This window comes from Carassius auratus, chromosome 7 (genome assembly GCF_003368295.1).
Source record: "Carassius auratus strain Wakin chromosome 7, ASM336829v1, whole genome shotgun sequence".
Classification (NCBI taxonomy): Eukaryota; Metazoa; Chordata; class Actinopteri; order Cypriniformes; family Cyprinidae; genus Carassius; species Carassius auratus.
Window position 1 is genome coordinate 25749555 of NC_039249.1, and position 15032 is coordinate 25764586.

Below are 15032 nucleotides of genomic sequence, written 5' to 3' on the forward strand. Positions count from 1 at the left end.
AATAATAGAAATTATCATTCATGCAAACCCTACTGTAGGCCCATAGAAACGTTTGGAGAAAATTTGGCACAAATATAGAAGACAATGTAACTGATGCTATAGCAAATAATTGCTATAATAATTACTATATAAATTGGTGTTTCGATCTCTAAATATCTGCCACTACCTCTAAGCTCACTTTTTGCAGTTATGTTAATGCTAATAGATTAAGTGTATTGCAAAATAGAAACTATTTTTGAGTCAAAATATAGATAATTTCTTAATTCAGAAGGCAATATTTAGCAGCTAGCAATGCTCTATCATGATGCAGTTATGAACTATATGTTCAGAGTGCTGTGGACACTATAAAAATATTATCAAAGACCACTTGTCACAGAACGCACGCAAACAAGAAGATCCAAATGCAGTGTTTATTAGGGGAATCCAAATATCATATTACAGTCAGGCAAAGGTCTAAATCCAGGTAAGCAGTCAAAACAAGAAACATGAATATCCGCAAGGGAACACGAAATACAGAGTGACATAAGACAAGGACCACCACAGCCGAGCAGATGAGACAGAAACCCACAAGGGCGTAGCAGAGGACCACCACAGCCGAGCAGACAAGACAGAAGCCCACCAGTGCAGAGCAGAGAACCGCCACAACGGAGTCAATGGCACAGGAGAGCAAGTCTGTCAGGTAGGACTGAAACAGAGAACATGAACAGGTCAATGCTGGCCTCTGTGGCCATGATGAGGGGATTAGGGAGTTCCCAAATGGCCTTCATAACCATGACAGGGCAGGCGGTGAGTTCATGGATGGGTACTACTGACACCTCCAAAGATTCTGCAGCAGTTTCCGCCACCTCTGGAGGTTCCATAGCAATAACAGTCTCCTTGACAGCAACACAACAGGCTGAGAGAACACTGCTGGGTGCAACAGACAGGATGTGAGGAGATTCTGGAAGTTCAGCTGAGACATGACGAGGCTCTGGATGATCTGTTGAGAAGTGATGAAGTTCTGGAAGATTGGTAATGATTAGACTGGGCTCTTAAAGATCAACTGTGGCTTGACTTTGTTCATGAAGTCTAACTGTGGTTTGACATGACTCTGGAACATCAACGGGGACCTGACTTGACTCTGGAAGGCCAACGGGGACCTGACTTGACTCTGGAAGGTCAACTTTGGCTGTCATCTTGTTTAGTGGCGCTGGGCTGGTGGCCATCTTGTCTGGAGACACAGGCGTAGAGTCAACCATCATGTCTGGAGAGACGGTTGTGGCTGGTGTATCCCATTGATTACGATGGTGTAGGTTTTTGGTGAAGCCTCAAAAGTCCAGGATTTCAAGCGCCTTCATCTCCCACTGAGGCAGAGGGTCATCAAGGCAGTTATTCAGTCCTTCAACGCTGCATCATAATCCAGCCCTACTGCCATGGTCTAAAACACTTGAGCCCGGTCACCCACCTCACACCCACTTAGATGAAGGGTGGTTAATTTCAGGAGTCTCCTCCTCCACTCATCCATGGTGGCTGGGGAACAGATTCGAAATCCCAGACCGCTGGATCTAGGTGTGATGGAGTCTTTCTGTCACAGAATGCACACAAAGAAGAAGATCCAAATGCAGTGTTTATTAGGGGAATCCAAATATCATATATCCTGTCAAAGGTCAAAGGTCAAAATCCAGGTAAGCAGTCAACAAGAAACATGAATATCCGCAAGGGAACATGAAATACAGAGTGACATAAGACAAGGACTCTATAACAATGACAGAAACAAACCGGGTATATAGAGACCGGTGCAAACAATGTGAGTGGGACCAGCTGTGTGCAATGAACAGTGATTAGTCCAGATAAAGGCTAGTATGATAACAGTTCCTGAAGTGGGGAGACCATATGGGGAAGTGAGAACTCCAGTGGACACACAGAGATACACAAACCAGACACTGTGACACCACTGGACAACAGACTGTTCCATATAAAACACATTGTTTTATCTTAGTTGGGAACACTGATCAGAAAGCCTAAAAAAGATCTATAAAATTATGGGCCTATTTTTCTCCGGGAGGTCCTCGACATCTTTTTTTTTAGATACATGGCATCATAGATTCTATCAAATACCAGAAATTTTATCAGCGAAAGCTCTGAACTTTTATCTACATACAGTAGGAGGGAAGAATGTGATTTAGGATGAAGTCTCAGAAAGGAAGTTTTTACATGCCATTTATCAGTGGGTCAATTTGAAATGCATTACAAACCAGTGCAGAAGAAATATACCATTATGGCACAAACAGACATTGAGAAGTATTGTAAAGAAAGCACTGAAGAAATTACTTGGTTAAAAGGTATCTTGCCCATCCAAAAAAGAAGGAATTTGCATCAGATTATCAGTGCCAAGGAATATGGCTGAAACAAAGAGATGACATGCTGTGTATATTTGCAAGTATGATTTTCAAGGTACATTAAGGTTATAAAAAATATAAAATAAAAAATAAACTGTGGATTTGTTCAGAGTTCAGTATAATAGGTAAAAGTGAAATGCTTACACATAAATGTATATATACATGACCCTGGATCACAAAACCAGCTGCAGTATAAGTTGCACAGGTATTCTATGGATCAAAACTTTATTAATATATTTATTTATTTTATTTTTTCAGATCATGTTCCATGAATATATTTTGTACATGTCCTACCATAAATATACAGTCTTGTTCAAAATAATAGCAGTACAATGTGACTAACCAGAATAATCAAGGTTTTTCGTATATTTTTTTATTGCTACGTGGCAAACAAGTTACCAGTAGGTTCAGTAGATTCTCAGAAAACAAATGAGACCCAGCATTCATGATATGCACGCTCTTAAGGCTGTGCAATTGGGCAATTAGTTGAATTAGTTGAAAGGGGTGTGTTCAAAAAAATAGCAGTGTGGCATTCAATCACTGAGGTCATCAATTTTGTGAAGAAACAGGTGTGAATCAGGTGGCCCCTATTTAAGGATGAAGCCAACACTTGTTGAACATGCATTTGAAAGCTGAGGAAAATGGGTCGTTCAAGACATTGTTCAGAAGAACAGTGTACTTTGATTAAAAAGTTGATTAGAGAGGGGAAAACCTATAAAGAGGTGCAAAAAATGATAGGCTGTTCAGCTAAAATGATCTCCAATGCCTTAAAATGGAGAGCAAAACCAGAGAGACGTGGAAGAAAACGGAAGACAACCATCAAAATGGATAGAAGAATAACCAGAATGGCAAAGGCTCAGCCAATGATCACCTCCAGGATGATCAAAGACAGTCTGGAGTTACCTGTAAGTACTGTGACAGTTAGAAGACGTCTGTGTGAAGCTAATCTATTTTCAAGAATCCCCCGCAAAGTCCCTCTGTTAAAAAAAAGGCATGTGCAGAAGAGGTTACAATTTGCCAAAGAACACATCAACTGGCCTAAAGAGAAATGGAGGAACATTTTGTGGACTGATGAGAGTAAAATTGTTCTTTTTGGGTCCAAGGGCCACAGGCAGTTTGTGAGACGACCCCCAAACTCTGAATTCAAGCCACAGTACACAGTGAAGACAGTGAAGCATGGAGGTGCAAGCATCATGATATGGGCATGTTTCTCCTACTATGGTGTTGGGCCTATTTATCGCATACCAGGGATCATGGATCAGTTTGCATATGTTAAAATACTTGAAGAGGTCATGTTGCCCTATGCTGAAGAGGATATGCCCTTGAAATGGTTGTTTCAACAAGACAATGACCCAAAACACACTAGTAAACGGGCAAAGTCTTGGTTCCAAACCAACAAAATTAATGTTATGGAGTGGCCAGCCCAATCTCCAGACCTTAATCCAATTGAGAACTTGTGGGGTGATATCAAAAATGCTGTTTCTGAAGCAAAACCAAGAAATGTGAATGAATTGTGGAATGTTGTTAAAGAATCATGGAGTGGAATAACAGCTGAGAGGTGCCACAAGTTGGTTGACTCCATGCCACACAGATGTCAAGCAGTTTTAAAAAACTGTGGTCATACAACTAAATATTAGTTTAGTGATTCACAGGATTGCTAAATCCCAGAAAAAAAAATGTTTGTACAAAATAGTTTTGAGTTTGTACAGTCAAAGGTAGACACTGCTATTTTTTTGAACACACCCCTTTCAACTAATTGCCCAATTGCACAGCCTTAAGAGCGTGCATATCATGAATGCTGGGTCTTGTTTGTTTTCTGACAATCTACTGAACCTACTGGTAACTTGTTTGCCACGTAGCAATAAAAAATATAGTAAAAACCTTGATTATTCTGGTTAGTCACATTGTACTGCTATTATTTTGAACAAGACTGTACATACATCAATGGAATATTTATTTATTCAGTTTTCAGATTAATTATAAATGCCCATTTTAAAAAATTGACCCTTATGGCTTGTTTTCTGGTCCATAGTCAGATACATTAATGTTATAAATTCACATTAGTTTATTCCATCAGTGCTACAAATCTATACAAACTCTTCTGGCATAAACACAAGAAAATCTTTTTTATAATAAGCTCATAACTAAGCTGCATAGTGGGACACTATTACATTTCCAGGAGCTAATTTTACCCACGGTTAAGGCAAGGCTCACCTATATTTAGCTTATCAAACAGATTCCAGGGAGATATTTTTACAGGGGATCTCAGAGCAGCCTTACAGCCGCTGAGATTTACAGAATATTTTCCACACTGAGTGTTGGGAGTGTATAAATATCAAGCTCCTACAACCCATTGACACACAGTGCATGACAGTAATGCATTGCACTTGTTACCCCAGCAGCACCAGCACTGCGCTCTTCTGCTCTGGTTAAGGAGGGGCCAAGAGTTGGTTATATCTGTCCACTTGTTGTGGAAAATAAGTTTCCCAGAACAGGTCCAGCACGGTAACATTTAGAGGCCTGTTCCTGACATTCAGCCATCTGGATTTTTTTTGTTGCTACACAGGTTGATCACTGTATTTGTGTTTCACTCTGTGCCCTTTAACCTCTGAGGTCAAGTAGTGGCACCGCTCCAAAGCACTGCATCTCTTTTATGGTGGTGCTGAACATCAAGCACTTTCACCTGACACTTCAGGCCCCCCCCCCTTCACCAAAGAAACATTTATTACTATTATTATTATTTTTACTGTTATTAAATCAACTGGTAACACTTTACACTTAGGGTACTAATCATTCTTACAGTGACTAACATGAACTAACAAGAAGCAATATCTTTGTTAATGTTAGATAATAAAATTACAGTTGTTTATCGTTCTCGTTTATAGTGTTAAATTAACATTCAAATGTATTAATCCTCTTCATTATTATTTTAGTATCATTGAGATACAATTTAATTTCTTAATTAGGTTCAAATTATTTTATTTTTTCATTTTTTTAGCCTATCAAGTTTATATATATATATATATATATATATATATATATATATATATATATATATATATATATATATATATATATATATATATATATATATATATTAGGGGTGTAACGGTTCACAAAATTCACGGTTCGGTTCGATACGATACACTGATGTCACGGTTCGGTTCGGTTCGGTTCGATACGTTTTAGATACAGCAAAATGTAAAAACATCTCAACTTTTCAGAATGCCGCAAGCGCACCGCGGGTCATGTGACAAGAACCAACCAATCAGCTTCATCCTTTCCCGTAACAACGTTGAGAGCTCAGCCAAGATGAAGGATCAGCTGATCATAGTTGTATATGGATTGCAATTTTGAAATAAATTTAGTAGCAGAGCTACTGCAAGCGATTTTTAGAGCTGCAAATCCATTTATCCTTCGCTGAAATTTCCGCGTCTCATGGAGAGAGCACGTCATTGTTGCTTAGCAAAGACAGACGCCTCATGAGCGCTTCTGCCCGAGCGCTTTGGAAAGGAGGAGAAAGACGCGCTTAGCGTTTTCCATGCGTTTTTAGGAGCGATATGTGAACGGCCCCTAAGGCGCTCGCTCACTCAGTACGCGCTGAAGGCTCGTTGCAAAATGTCTAATGCATTTAACAGACCAGAAATATAAGATCCTAAAATAACCAACAGGTCTGGTGTTTGGGTTGGATTCCCTGTAAGCTATAGTTTCTAAATGCTGCAGGGATAGTTTGCTGCGTGCATGTTTCTCCTTTTTTTCGTCTTTTCCCAGATAGTACTGACGCATATATCCCAGCTGGTGTTTATTTTTTTATTTTTTTATTCCCGCTGCAGATGCGACATACCGTTGTTTTTTTATCCACCACTCTCTTGCCATCACCATTATAGCTTAAAGGGAATCCAAAGTGCACCCAAACACCAGACCTGTTGGTTATTGGAGGATCTTCTCATTTCTAGTCTGTTAAACGCATTGGCTATTTTGCAACGAGCCTTCAGCGCGTACTGAGTGAGCGAGCGCCTGCTGAGTAGCCTAACATAAACATATAAGATGGTGTTTTTTTCTTCTTCGGGAGTGTCAGGGGCGTTGCCTGTTACGTTGTTTGGGTTATTGGGCTACCTTGTTGAACGCATATCATTATATTTCTCTCTCTCTCTTTTTTTTTTTTTCAAATATAATTAATTACTCCAACGAACCGTTCGGTAGGCTATACATAATGCGTACCGCGTACCGAACCGAAAGCGTCGTACCGAACGGTTCAATACGAATACGCGTATCGTTACACCCCTAATATATATATATATATATATATATATAAAACTTATTTTAGGTATCGTTGGGTTACTAAACTAAATGCAATAAATACAAGTGTTTTTTTTAAAAAAGTAATAAGTATATTCTTATTTTTTTACTATATTCTTAGCTTTAAAGAATAAAGTTACTGGTTTAGACTAGTTGCCATTTTGCTCTGAATAATTTCTTATGAGGCAGATGGGAACAAAGTGATCCTACCAGAGTTTATTATGTTTTGAGACTATAAATATATAAATTCTAAACTTAGTGAAAAGTTTCCCATAATACATATTAAATAACTACAAGCACTTTGCAAGGCTGTAACAACTGATGAAACTGGTTCTGCAGGGGATACAGTATAAATTTTGTCTATTAATAGGGTGATAAAAGCTGTTTTTGAACACTGGGTAATACGGCACAGCTTAATAAACATATTTCCATATTCAAGCTGGGTCAGACTATTTACACTTTTTAAAGGATCTCTTTCATTCCTTCTGTAGAAAAACAGTGTTTTACACCAAAAGATCACAACATTAAAGATGGGTGCATCTGTGTTTTTATTAAGGGGGGAAAACTGCTACAAATACACTGTGTAAGTATCCTATTAAACCTCAGTCAGTATTACAGCTTCAAAAATGCACACCATCATTAACATCAGCAATGTTATTACTGTTATCTCATTATTACTCATAGTCGTGAATGCATAATCACACCGAGCAAACACACAAAAGCCGGTCCTGCCGCCACCGGAGCACTGCGGTGGTGCCCTCTGCCTGTGGCAGCACAAAACACAGCTTCTCAGTAAAGTTTCCTGGACAGATGCGCTGAGCGGGTGCCTTCATTAACATCACTCTTGAGTAGTGGGTCCATCACATGTTCACAAGTTCGCCACGTTTCATCCTCAAGCATCCAGCGTTTACTGTTCCAGTGATAATAAGATGTTACTTCAGCTGTGAGCCACTGTTCACTATTGAGTGAAGTGTCAATCTGACTGTGAGCCATCCATTGGTTGTTTATGTTGTTCTGGTGGACAGCCGTCAGCCAACACATGAGATGCAGAAGTCCTCTATGTTTATATGTGACGGTATGCATTGATGTTACAATACAAAAAGAGTGAAAAATATACATTTTAAGGTCATTCTCAAAGGTATCAGAACTGGAGAGCTGTGATGTACAATATCAAAAGTTTCACTTAAAAAAAAACATACTATGCTACAGCTGTGCACATGAATATTGTTTGAGCACTATATTTAGACACTTAAAAAAAAAAAAAACACCATTATTGAGTAAAAACATTGGGATACTGGGAAACTCGGTTGTCTTTTTCTACTTTCTACTCTTCAATTTCATCTTCATCTTTCAAAACAAACCCCAAAAATACAGTGGCCATGTAAAACCTCAAAAGAAGCCAATTAAAAACATACTGCCATCAATTACAATGTACACATATTCAGTATGCAATTCTTGTTCGGAAACTATTGAAGAAGTTCTTTTTGCTTAGTTTTTACTAATGCGCAGATTTTTTTCTTTTCTTTTTTTTTTGCCATTGTGTTTTGCAAATAACACCTGAAAAGTGACAGCATTTCAGAAAATGTTCGATTTTTTATTTATGTAATCTGCCCTACCTTTTTCACATGACAAATGATCTGCCTATTGTAAAATACATTTGGCAGTAAGTCACGTTACATAACTGGAACAAAATTCCTACTCAATCATCAAAAGACATTTGAGTTAATTAAAGTGCAATGTTTTTAAAATGCATCTTAGCAGAAAGGGTGATTGCACCTTAATCCAAATTTCAACATAAGCCACAAAAAAGTGTGGCAGTCTTGCCATTTTATGTACAATCTAAAAAAAAAAAAAAAAAAGTGATCACTTATACAATGATTGTATAAGCCTCTTTCCGGGCCTCTTAATAAATACCAACAATCACATTCCAACATTACCCAGAAGGCCTTACACAATTATAAACGGCTCTGTATTCAGTACAAATGTACATCAAAGGACAAATGGCATCCAACACTGAGTCCCAGTGAGATGTGACAAACTTCCAGAGATGTACTGTAACTTGTCTGTCCATACTGAAAGTGGAAAACCCAAAATACAAAAGCAAATCAAAACAAACTTGATGGTTATTCACTCTCAAACAGAATTACTGTAATAATCAGACAACATCTTTGAGATTGTACTCTTGGGGGGCAATGCTCATAACTTGAATCCAAATGAATCCAAGCTGAACGGCCAAAGATGTTAGCACGGAAGATTGTGTCATCCCATTAGGACAGTGTCATTTTTAAAGAAATCAATACAAACTCTACTATGGCTTTTTAGAAAACCATACAAGAAAGATCACTCTAAGTGATTACACATTAAACTTTCTAAATGATTTGAAACTGACAGCAAGATATTTACGGAAGCAAATGACTGTTCACATCACACAATTTCAGTCATGGAGGGTTACTCTCATGCTGTAGATCTTTACAGAAATCAAACCTATTTCATTCCTGGCCACTGAGTTTCAGATTAGACAATGATTGTGATGACACGTTTAACCTTGCTAAAATAACAGCAATTCACAAAACGGAGATAAACACAATAGCTCTATTGCAATAGATTAAACAAACACTCTTATAAACACAGAAATGAATCACAAGTTGAAATATCATCTCATTCTTTAAAAAGTTGGTAATTAAAAAAAAAAAAAAAATCCCAACCAGCTCTAACGGTCTTCCACTCTTTTGTCAAGTTTGGCTTTAAATATATCAAAACCACTACACCTGGCAGAGTTATCAAATCTACATCAAATGCGTAATGATGCACCAGCATCAAACAAATCTGCCAAACTAAGAGTGTCACAGAAACTCAGAAGCTTGAAGCACGTCATCGTAGACCTGTAACAAACTCTATGCAGGTACATAAACGCAAATGATTCAAGCTATAGTTCGATTCCAAAATGTGTCAGAGCACAATTCATTATATAAGTATCTATTCACCTCATTACCATAATGGCAATATAGCAGACATCAGCCTAAGCGGTTTTATTCTAGAGGCAGTTTTCTTTTAAGAATGGTCATGGCGAAACAACAGTTTGACAAGAATCTTGTATGATAAAAGTCAACATGCTTCTATCTAGCTATTTAAAACACATCCAGTTTAACAGCACAAAAATTTGCAGGTGACTATCACATTCTGAGTACTGTGGTTTGTTAATGCCACAGTTATTATACTGTTATAACAACAAAATTCCTGAATAGTTCCTAGGAAACATGTTTGGTTTTACATATTTTAGATACTTTTGGATAAAGGAAAACAAAGATCATTAACATCGTGCTATGCTTTTGCATTTACATTTGTGTACCTGTGTGGAGTATGTTTCTCTTTTAACACTCAACTCAAGGTGTATCTTCAAATATGTTTAGGTATGTCTGTAACCCTATCACACCAGTGCTCCTCTAAACAGCAGTGCTTCTTAACACTGTACATAGGCTTGGATTCAACGCTAACAAAGTACAAACCTCGTACCAGTAGTAGTAAAAGACAAAAAAAAAAAGAAAAAAAAAAGTTTGAATGACTTTGTGGCCAAAGTGTACAACTACACACTTTTCACTTCCTGTTAGGATGTTCTGATGTTTCTCCATATCGATGCTGATTTCAAGTCATGTTGGAATAATTGTATTTAGTCGAGCCTTTCAATACAAGAATCATGGCAGAAGCTGGAATTGAGGGTGTAAGTTCAACCAGCGGGCTAACTAAATCAATCTTTGGCCACCTGGTGATTACTAAGTGTGCAAAAATTTCACATCATTTTCTGTGGCAGTACACGAATGATAAAATATGTGCTAAAAAGCTTTCATTGTTTTATCTTTAAATGATCGAGAGAGAAGGACACTTTCCTTATTCTGACAAAATCGTTGGATTTCACGTCACATTATAATTAAGATTATGGAACTTGTAAATAAAAATCTCCCAAAGGACTTGAAGTCAGCACTAGTGAGTGATACAGATGAACAGTAGCAATGGATACATTAAAAGATAAAACGTTTCAGCACACCTCTAGAAGCTTGCCATTTTATTATTAGTGCACCATTTAAAACTGAAACTTTTTTTTCCCCAAAAAAATATACATTTTTATCTTATCTGAGGCTTCTTAGAAAATATTACTGTCGCAAGTTAAGAGCAGATTATGCGGTCCTGTCAATATTCTGTTACTGAACTATAAAATAACAACAATACTAGAATTCAGACATGTAGAAAACTGTGACAAGTGCAAGTATTCACATCAACTCTTGATTAAAAAAGGGCAGATGGTATTCCGAATTCCATAAATGATGAAATGAGTTATAATGAGGATGCTGAAGATCAATCACTCGTTCTCTCTATTCTCTATTGGTATTGCCTAAAGATGAGAGTTCATCACGAGGACAGCCAACCCCAACAAAGTTCACTTTTCAGCTTCGCTTGAATATTTTGAGCGCTGATCCCTCTGTACTGATTTTCACTCATTGCCCGGGTCTATGTCACATTTGGATAGAAAACAATAGGAAGAACAACAAGAGTAAGCATGGTGATATTTATCTATTCCTTTGACTGACTTTTGCATACATCACTGTTTTGTTGGTTGGTGTTTTGATGTTTATGATGATTATGATAAACAACCAGAAGCTCCTTCCCTTAAAATTCAGGAAGTGACAACCTTGCTCAAATGTTATGCAACTGGCAAACAAGCTATAGAGCTACTTCAGCATCTAGCTGGAGTGTAGCTCGGAAATATAGACGAGAAGAGAGGTAGAGTGAGAGGAAAACAATGAAAATATTCAGCCTAAAACAAGACAGGTGAGAGGTGTCTGTGGAGCAGGATATAATGTCAGACTCTCAGCTCTCGGACAGTGAGAGGGTCAGTGCTGCCTGCAGAGCTGCCTCCTCATCAATACTGTAGTCCTGCATTCAGACACATAAAAACAGAAAAAGAACACACCTAGGTCAGAAAACGCCACAGAATTAAAAGAAATTACATTTTGTTTAAAGAAAAGGAAGAACATTTACAACCATTACATTTTTTTTTTTCATTTCAGCTGTAAAATTTGTTGTAGAGAAATTACTGTATAACCTTTGAGAGAAGAAGGGAATTTCATCACACACAAAACAAAACAACGTGTCCACATGTATTACAGTAATTACAATTTTGGAGGGAAAATGTGATTGTCATAGCAATAATGCCACTTAATGGTCTCCTCTTCTTTATGCAAAATATCTTATGTCTCATTGGAAAAGCAAATTCAGATTTGGTTACAGTTCTGTAAGAGAAAATTTCGGCAACCAGGTAAAACAAGGGTAAACAGTGGCAGTGCTTTTAGAAGATGGAGGAATGTGATGGAACATATGGGTTTCAGTCAAGACTTGCAGAGTTTCTTTTCACCCAAAAATTGTATTATATCATTAATTACTCACCCACATATCATTCCAAACCTGTAAGACCTTTGTTCATCTTCTGAACACAAATTAAGATATTTTTGATGAATTTTGAGAGCTCTCCGACCCTCCCATTGACAGCAAGGATCCTAACCCAATCAAGGCTCAGAAACGCAACAAGGACATTGGTAAAATAATCCATGTGACATTAGTGGTTCAACTAAGAATAATTTTTGTGCACAAAGAAAACAGTTTGTCTCCTCCGCGTCACCCTGGCACCATTTTGGAGAGTACCATATACGTATTCTGTTCTGTGTCAGCAGCACTGTATGTGGACCCACGGTTTATGTTATTTACGGTTTGATCTGAACATAAGCAATATATCCCTGCACATACATTGCATTAGAGGTGCTCTGATCTGGATTTTTGAGGCTGATTGTGATCACATAAAACAGAATCTGCCAATACCGATCACAGATACCTCTTCTTTTGATAATTTTTAACTATTTATAGTGATCCATAGATTCTCCAATCAGGAATTTTTGAGATTTATTCAGGGCCTGAATTTTATCGGAATTCCCCTCTTAGGTGACTGAGTCCGCTACTGATCCATGGCTGTTTACCACAAACAACATTTATTCATTATTTTGATTTCAAAATCAAACATTGTCACTGAAAATGATTTTTCAGCATGGCAATTTTTTTTACACAGTACAGTAATACAAAAAATATAACACTTATTAAAAGCTTTTTACTTTTGCATTTACTTCTAGATTTATATATTAATATATATTGGCAAAACATTTAAACTACTTTTCTTACATTATCACAAACTTATCATAGACAGAAATAGTCAGCTTTACTTTACTACATTTTGTCAGTAAAGTCGGTTCTGTGATTAGTAGTAAATCTCCATCACCTGCATTCAGGTGAAGCAGCATTTACTACACAGAGCTCTCTTGTCAGTTCTCTGACAAGCTATGCAAAATTGTGTTCATAATCGCAGACGATATAATCGTAGGATAATGAAATTGATTAAATAATTTGCGATAATGACAGCTGTTTGCGTATCTTCTCAGTGAACTGGGCTCTGTGTAGTAAATGCTGCTCCATGTGAGAGCATGTGAAAATACCACATTTAATAAACACGTTTTTACTCCAAATTCACTGCATAACGTGGTGTTTATAATAAATCCTTCTGTAAGATGATGTGGCTTCTTAAACAGAGTAATTCAGGTAAGGTAACCAGATTTCCTAGTTCAGTGGTCAAAATATCACTGAAATCTCACTTGTCATTATCTATAATTTTCTTTTATACAATTCACTGAAAATCACACAGAAAAAATTGTAAATAGTAACTGTAGCAAAGAGCCTGGGGTATAAAAAGTCCACTCCCTGTTAAGAACATCACTAAACATGATTTATAATTAATTTAACATAAAATGCTCATTTAAACATGAGCATTATATATATATATATATATATATATATATATATATATATATATATATATATATATATACACACACACACACACACACACACACACACACACACACACACACACATACAGTACAGACCAAAAGTTTGGCCACACCTTCTCATTCAAAGAGTTTGCTTTATTTTCATGACTATGAAAATTGTAGATTCACACTGAAGGCATCAAAACTATGAATTAACACATGTGGAATTATATATGGAATTATATACATAACAAAAAACATTGTGTAACAACTGAAAATACGTCATATTCTAGGTTCTTTTGCTTTGATTACTGCTTTGCACACTATTGGCATTCTCTTGATGAGCTTCAAGAGGTAGTCACCTGAAATGGTCTTCCAACAGTCTTGAAGGAGTTCCCCGAGAGATGCTTAGCACTTGTTGGCCCTTTTGCCTTCTATCTGTCTATCTATATATATATATATATATATATATAGAGGTGGGCATAGATTAATTTTTTTAATCTAGATTAATCTCACTGTGATCTTGAAATTAATCTAGATTAATCTAGATTAAAATGGCTCATTCGAATTCTGCTGAAGGCATTCAGAATATGTGTGTTACCCAAATAAAATTGACAAACAGTAAGTCTTTAAGAAGGGGTTTATCAAGCTAGGTGGTGCATTAGAAAAGGGATTCATCTCCTTGTTTCCAAAATGCATCACAAAGTGCTTGAAAAAGCTGTAAACTAATTCCACATTGCACAAGGTGCAAACAACATTACTCCTGTTTCACACCAATGTTTAAGTTTTTTTTTCAAGTTTGTAGGTGTCAAGGTACAATGACTGAAGGAGTAGCATCCAAGGATGTATGCTATCACATCATCAGTTATCAAAAGAGACTGTGTTATATACATATTAAAACAAAGTAATACTGTTTGTGTGCAGTGTATATACACTTTCCCAAATACTTGATAGGGTTATCTTTAATGGAGGGGATGGTCTCCCCTTGTATGGCCAGGTTGTCCTTAAAGGTGATGTTGCCCTTCCTGATTATCAAGCTTCTTGATTTCTTTGGCTTGAATGTCATTCTGGCCCATGTTGCCATCTCTTCAAGTTTCGCTAAGACCCACCAGGCCTGGACATGGGAAGATGTTGTGATTGTAAGATCATCCATGTAACCTCTAAGAGCGGGTTGCCGAATTATCTTTGGGCCTCTGGTTTCCTTTTCTCCTGCCTTGATGATAAGGTTCATGCCCATGATAAACAGGATCGGGATACTGTACACCCTGTGACAATCCCTCTTCCAGGGTGCTGCCACTGAGTGATGAAATCCTTTGTCTTAAAGTGAAGCTGGATTCCCCCCAGGTAGGAGCTGATCATTGTCCTGATATGATCTGGGATGTGGTAGTGTCTTAGAGCTGTCTGGATTAGATCATGAGGGATGGTTCCGAAGGTATTGGTCAGGTCCAGCCAGACTACGGTCAAGTCCCCTTTCCTCATCCTGACCTCATGT

The 15032-nt window shown here is 37.4% G+C and overlaps 1 protein-coding gene and 1 long non-coding RNA gene across 3 annotated transcripts in view; both read right to left on the reverse strand.

Moving 5' to 3' along the window:
- Window positions 1-396: 396 nt before the first annotated feature.
- Window positions 397-2125, reverse strand: LOC113105311 (uncharacterized). Its single transcript, XR_003292344.1, has 2 exons — window positions 1759-2125; window positions 397-1564 (listed from the first exon to the last, which is right to left on the reverse strand). It is a non-coding gene; the product is annotated as an uncharacterized LOC113105311 (long non-coding RNA).
- Window positions 2126-7206: 5081 nt separating this feature from the next.
- The window catches only part of rnf166 (ring finger protein 166), a 70178-nt gene continuing 62352 nt past the window's right edge, over window positions 7207-15032 (reverse strand). For both annotated transcript variants that reach the window (XM_026268162.1, XM_026268163.1), the window contains exon 6: window positions 7207-11606. In XM_026268162.1, coding sequence (XP_026123947.1) covers window positions 11541-11606 — 66 coding nt within the window. In that variant the 3' untranslated portion in view covers window positions 7207-11540. The remainder of the gene's footprint in view (window positions 11607-15032) is intronic.